The 6,324-nt window shown below is 45.8% G+C and overlaps 1 protein-coding gene across 1 annotated transcript; it reads right to left on the bottom strand.

Moving 5' to 3' along the window:
- Nucleotides 1-1,910: 1,910 nt before the first annotated feature.
- LOC119288357 (sucrose:sucrose 1-fructosyltransferase-like) lies at nucleotides 1,911-5,438 on the bottom strand. The gene is made up of 4 exons (XM_037567993.1): nucleotides 5,092-5,438; nucleotides 4,953-4,961; nucleotides 3,429-4,288; nucleotides 1,911-2,942 (listed from the first exon to the last, which is right to left on the bottom strand). The coding sequence occupies exons 1-4, from the start codon at nucleotides 5,369-5,371 to the stop codon at nucleotides 2,241-2,243; spliced, it is 1,851 nt and encodes a 616-aa protein (XP_037423890.1). The 5' UTR covers nucleotides 5,372-5,438; the 3' UTR covers nucleotides 1,911-2,240.
- Between the last annotated feature and the right edge of the window lie 886 nt (nucleotides 5,439-6,324).

Genomic DNA, 6,324 nt, shown 5'->3' with positions numbered 1-6,324 from the left:
TTTCCCTTTTTTTGTTACCCATTATTTTTCTTGTTTTATTAAAGTTCGCCCAAACATAACATGGGATCTAATTTTGAAGATCTCGACGAGAGAAACACAATGGTGAAAACGATTCATGATTTAAACCATATGGTTGAAGAGATAAAATGTTTTGAAATAACAAATCTACGAAAAAACATAAAACCTTCAGGTTGTGACAAGTTTCGAACATGCAGTGCGCTCTCTTGTCACCACTAGAGGAGGTGTGAGCGGCCTTTGCAACAGGTACCACTTAACTAACGATTTTAGAAATAAGGGCAACCGAAGCAAGGGAAATATAAGCCGAACATCCTATTCAACGTTTGTAGTGCTAATTACAATGTTATTGGTAGTTGGCACCCACGTCCTTTGCTAACTTTATATGGATAGACATATGTGTCTCTCTCCATGACTGGTTTTGAGACATTCTAGAAGGTTCCCTTCGATTTTCCAGGCAGGGTTTTTTCTTTCTAATTTTACTTATGTTTTTTGTTTAAAGAAGCTATTTATTTACTTATTATTTTTTATTTTAGTTTCGTTTTTCCTCTCAATTTTTATTATTTTTTATTTAAAAAATATATATTTTGCAAATTCATGAATGTTTTATAATTTTGCAAATCCATGAGATTTTTCAAATGCATAATTTTTTTAAACTACGTACTTTTTTGAATCTATGATTTTTATTATAATTGTGCACATTGTTAGAATTAATGAACTTTTTTCAATTCATGATTTTTTTAAAAAATCAATTTTCTTTTTTAGAATTTATCATTTTTTAACTCGTTAACTTGTTTCATGTTTATAAAAAAATATTCACACTTGTGAACTTTTTTGAATGTATACTTTACAAAAATAGCTGGTAATCGTTTTTGTCTTGAACCTTTCACTATAGTGATTGAAAGGGAAAAAGCGAGTGACTATCACTGTAGCGGACGAAAGAGAAAAAAAGACAGGGTGAGTATATCGAACGGAGCAAGCTTTACATGGGCTGTCCCATACAAATGCCTTTTGGTGCTATAGGGATAACGAGCAGCTCTCAATGGGAACGACCCTTAAAAGGGGTGAAAAGAAGGGGGCGGCGTTTCGGAACCCGGGCTTAGATGAGCCCGGGGATGAACAGTAAAATTAAACAAGTTAGATTTTCTTAAAGAAATACAATTTATTTTGTGGTGCAAGATGCTTGTACGTGTGAACTCAGCGCAAAATTTGGTGAAGTTTAGACATTCGAGGAGCTCTTGGCAAAAAAGACAAATTTTGGGTGTCTGAGAAACTTCTAAAAATCGCACTGTTTACATGTGATTTTATATTTTTCCTGCCTAGAGCTCCTCGAATGTCCAAACTTCACAAAAAAATTGCACGGAGTTCACACACATGAGCATCTTGTACTACAATTCTTATTATTTTCTTTCCTATTTTTTAATTTTGTTGTTCCCCGGGTGCATCTGAGCTCGGGTTCCGAATTGAATTATCGGTGAAAACAACCAAGACAATAGAACTCGACATTACAAGCATGACAGCATGAAACTTGCCGTTATTTCTCCACCAAGCACTTGTCGACCATGAAGAATATCAAGAAATTCAACCAGTGAAGTACCTAATCTATAGAGGACCAAACATCTTTAAATCTCCGCAATAGTATACAGTTTCGTATGACGAAGATCGGCAATCATTCTAGTCACATCGATCGCACATAAAACGAAAAAGTGTCTCCACGCATACCAAATAAACAAAATAAAACAATGGGTAAGCTTGTTAAATATCCTCACCAAGAAAAAAAATTAGGACTCGTTTGAGCGCGCGTGCGCACGCACAAGGAGTCATAAAACCAGAGCAATAAAAGTCACTATGTAAACAAGGATTCCTCCCATACAAAACTACAACAGCTTAGTGTATAGACGAAAATAGAAATCCACTAGGCAAATGATAACCATTCACTATATAAACAAACACGAGTCCACTCTCCCAAACAACAATAGTTCATTTTCTAAACAAACACATAAGCTTATTACGCAAACCACATCGGTTCACTATGTAAACAAACAAAATTCCACCCACCCAAACTATATTGATTCTACGCCCAACAAAGTAATATAGTTCACTATGACATCAATGAAGAACACATGATCCACGGATAGATGTTTCTGTTCTGCAAGCGAGGTTGTGCAGAATCATTTACATATGTCTTGGCCTTCCTTGGTGAGCTTCTTTGATCCAATGTAGCTTCATTGAACATACGAGTGATCGTCCATATTGGAGAGCTGGTTGTGCGCTGAGTCCATCTCGTGCACGACGAGCCTTTCCGCCGTGACGCTGGCACCGGTGGCATTGTTGAACAAGTACACTTTTGCCTCCTGATAGGCCTCCATCGGGTACACCCGTGACGTCATCGTGGTCCTCCCGCCCATCGCGAAGCCCTGCACGATGGAGTGGTCCACGAGCACCCTCATCGAGAAAGCCTCGCCGTCGAGCACCGGCACCATGCTCCCAATCACTCGCTTCGTCACGTCCTTGGCCCGTGACGACCGTAACTCGTCTTGGCAGAAGCTGGTATGGAGGCCTCCGTCGAGCCCCCTGGACACGTAGAAGTACACTGCCGTTTGCTCGCCACGGCGGTCACCGGCAGCGAGGACGAGGAGGCCGAAGGGGCCTAGCGCGCCGCGGTTAACAGCACCGCCGCTGCTGCTGCAGTTGTAGCCCACATCGGCCTCATTGAGGGCAGCGACGGCAGAAGCATCAAGGTGGAAAGTGGCCTCGATGTCGAGCTGAGTGCCTTGGCGGAGCGGGATATGGATGACGGAGCCGGTGTTAAGGGTGACGTCGCTGAGTTCGGTGGCGTTGAGGCGGAGGGTCTCAATCTCCTCCACGGGCCAGAGGAGGAGGTTCGTCCGGGTCTTCTCGTCGAGAGCAATTGTCCTTGGAACTGACTGCACGCATGTCAAACATCATTAATCAGTTAGTTATAAGCTCGAGTACACTACATACTGACATTGAAAACTTCAAACAAAATTACTCTCGAAAAAAAAAAGAACTTCGAACAAAATAAAAACATACAGTTTTTATTAAACTATATAGTAGTAATGAAATCTGATTTCCACAGAAGAAACGGCAGCACAAACAAAAATGGTATTGACGGATTGGCATAAATAACTTCAGAAACTACTGAAATTCATCTTGCGGTTTGGTCAGCTGGACATATATGGTAACAAAGTGATTAACATGCATGTTTCTGCCTGCCTACGTGTTGGTCCATCTTTTCTAGCCAATCGGCCTGCGTGCATCAGCATTTTAAGCAGATGTATATGTTGTATATATAATGATACAGCAACAACAGCATTTCAATCCCCAAGAGAGCCAACGCATAGATCTATATATCTAACATGCATAATGAACAAGTATAGATGGATGTGTACCTGAATTGAGGCCCATCCCTTCACCACATCAGCCCGCTTGGAGTCGACCTCGCCGACGTACCCCATCAGCACGCGTCGCTTCTTCGCCGGATCATAGAACGAGGTGGACGCGTAGAACTTACCCCAGTCGTATCTCAACCCGATCCCCAAGTCGAGCTCCGGGTCGATCGGCGTCCACCTGTTTGCCGCAGAGTCGTACGTGCCTAGCGAGTAGTAGTCATGCCGTTCGTCGTCCATGCTCGCCTTCAACACGTGCAACATCTCCGATGAGTTGTCGCTGGTGCGGCGACCGACAGGGTAGAAGTCGATGCACTCCCACTCGCCGGTGCGCTCGACCCGATGCAAGATGCCCGGGATGAGCTCGTAGTTAAGGAAGTCCTTGGTCTTGTACATCATGGCGATGCCATCGTGGTGGCCGTTGTTGTCGTCCTTGGACCCGAGGAGGGTGCGCCATGTGTCATCAGATTCATCGTACCAAGCGGTCATCGGGTCTCGGAAATCCTTGGTGCCGACCCCCGGCGGCGACCAGATGACGGGGTTGGCGGGGTGCTTGGTCCAGCGGCGGAGGAGGGGGTCGGTAGGGTCGGCGGGAGTGGCGATGCACTGGACCTCAACGGCGGAGGCGTTGGTGGCCCCCGTGTAGATCATGATGACCGTGCCATTGGGTAGCACGGTCATAGAGCCCGATAGAACCCCGAGGATGTCGTACCACTGGTCGGCCACCATGGCAATAGGGAGGGTGCGCCACTGGACGAGGTTCCGGGACACGGCGTGGCCCCACTCCATGCCGTCGTCCCAGTCGGTGCCCACCGGGTTGTACTGGAAGAACATGTGGTACCATCCACGGTAGTACATCAGACCTGCAATGATTTAGTTAATCAGACGGGCTAAATCAACTATCTTGTCATGTTTCATCCCACACTTGCTTAATTACTTTGTGTTTACATGTTTGTTCTCTCTGTTTGGTTGAGAAAGAAACTGCATCTAGAGCGTTGGATGGGGCATGTTACATCACATCTGTATTGGCCAGATGTAATCTTAGCCTTGTTACTTTTCTAGTGGCAGGGGAATGACACATCACCTCTCGAGCTTCATTGTGTATCATATTAAAATATAAAACCGTGCACATCTAAAAAATATGCATGGTAGTTAAGTTCTCTATAAGATATTTCACAATGGACACATTGATATTGATATTGGTTTGGTATCTTAGATGTTGATTTTTTATGAACTTAACAAAGGTTAACTAAGGACAAAATGGACATGATTTGCATTTTGGGAAGGGGGGCCACACTATGCACGTTACTTCTTCTACTCACAATGTATCCAATCTACGCCACTGTCAAGTGAACCCCCAACCCGCTATGGAAACTCTGTTTTCCCCTGTTTTGCTGTCAAAGTTTTCCTCCAAATTTGGTGTGAGTTAAACAATCCCTTTTGATTATGTCTAGAGAGAGAGAGATCCCGTCTTTTTTCCCCACACAGAAGACCTTATTAAAAAAGTTAGTGCGTGGAGTACTATACCGTTGGGATCTGCAGGATGTCGCCGGAGCAGCCCGCCGCCGTCGCCGTCCGCCGGCAAACAGAGAGCAAAGGCAGGGACGTCAGTTTCTCCATCAAACCAACCAAGGCACAGAAAAAATAAATGGACGGAGGGAGGTACCGCTCATGTAGTTCTTGGCCGTCTGGAAATGGTAGCCACTGCGCTGCCACTGCAGCATCTCGTTGCTCCACGGGAACCCGCCCGCCGCCTCCTCGTCGACGGCCTGGTCCACCCGGAACCCTGCCAGGAGCGTGGCGCCGACCACCACCACCACCATGGCCGAGGCCGTCAGCGCGACGGCGCACACGCGCCACCTCGTGCAGCCGGCCCGCTCGCCGTCGGCGTCGGAGGGCAGTGGCTTGTACGCGTACGGTAGCGGTGGCTTGCCGTGTGACCCCATCGCAGCGCCCCTCGTGAACTCTAAGAGAGTTTGGTAGATTGTGAGTGCTCGATGGGTGTGGGTTCTGGAGCCGGCGAGCTAGCACCATTTATAGGTAGATGGACGGCTGTAAGTAAGCTGGGAGCAGTCACCGTGGGGTTTTCACAGAGGTTTTGGCGTGTCACACGATTGCTACTAACATGGTCCAAACACGGCACAGGTGGATGCCAGTGTAGCCAAAACTACGCTTCATCAACGGACGACCAATAACGTGTTAGCTTCGACTGTGATTTACAAGGAAACAACAGTGGGAAAGTAGTCGACAAAAAAAAATTATGGGTTCTGCTTTGCGAGAAAGCTGTAGAGCCAGCACAGGCACGTCAGGGGTTTTGGCGCGTCACGTTTGTAGCTGTAAAATGTATGTTCAACACTATTCTTGTGTAGCCAAAACTACCCTTCACCGATGGACGGCCAAAAGACTGTGTTAGGTTCGGCTGTAATTCACCAGAAAACAGCTGTGGGAAAGTAGCCGACAAAAATAGTTATGGGTTGTGCGTTGCGAGAAAGCTGTAGAGCCAACACAGTCACGCCTGGGGTTTTGGCGTGTCACGTTTGTAAAAACGTATGTTCAACACTATCCCCGTGTAGCCAAAAGTACCCTTCATCGATGGACGGCCAAGACTGTGTGAGGTTTGGCTGTAATTCACCAGAAAACAACTGTGGGAAAGTAGCCGACAAAAATAGTTATTGGTTGTGAGTTGCAAGAAAGTTGTAAAGCCAACACAGTCGCATAAAGGGTTTTGGTGTGTCACGATTGTAAAACGTATGTCCAACACTATCCTCGTGTAGCCAAAACTACCCTTCATTGACGGATGCCAAGACTATGTTAGGTTCGGCTGTAATTTACTAGATAACAGTTGTGGGAAGTAGCCGACACAGAATAGCTATGTGTTATGCGTTGCAAGAAAGCTGTA

Source organism: Triticum dicoccoides, chromosome 4A (assembly GCF_002162155.2).
Source record: "Triticum dicoccoides isolate Atlit2015 ecotype Zavitan chromosome 4A, WEW_v2.0, whole genome shotgun sequence".
NCBI classification, from domain to species: Eukaryota; Viridiplantae; Streptophyta; class Magnoliopsida; order Poales; family Poaceae; genus Triticum; species Triticum dicoccoides.
Note: the sequence above shows the minus strand (reverse complement) of the source record. Positions and strands in the feature narration are given on the sequence as shown.

Bases quoted from the DNA above. Each gene is read 5' to 3' on its own strand.
- LOC119288357 (XM_037567993.1), bottom strand. From the start codon at position 5,371: ATGGGGTCACACGGCAAGCCACCGCTACCGTACGCGTACAAGCCACTG. The intron at 2,943-3,428 runs GTACACATCCAT...ACATGCGTGCAG, and splicing joins AGGGATGGGCCTCAATTCAG to TCAGTTCCAAGGACAATTGC.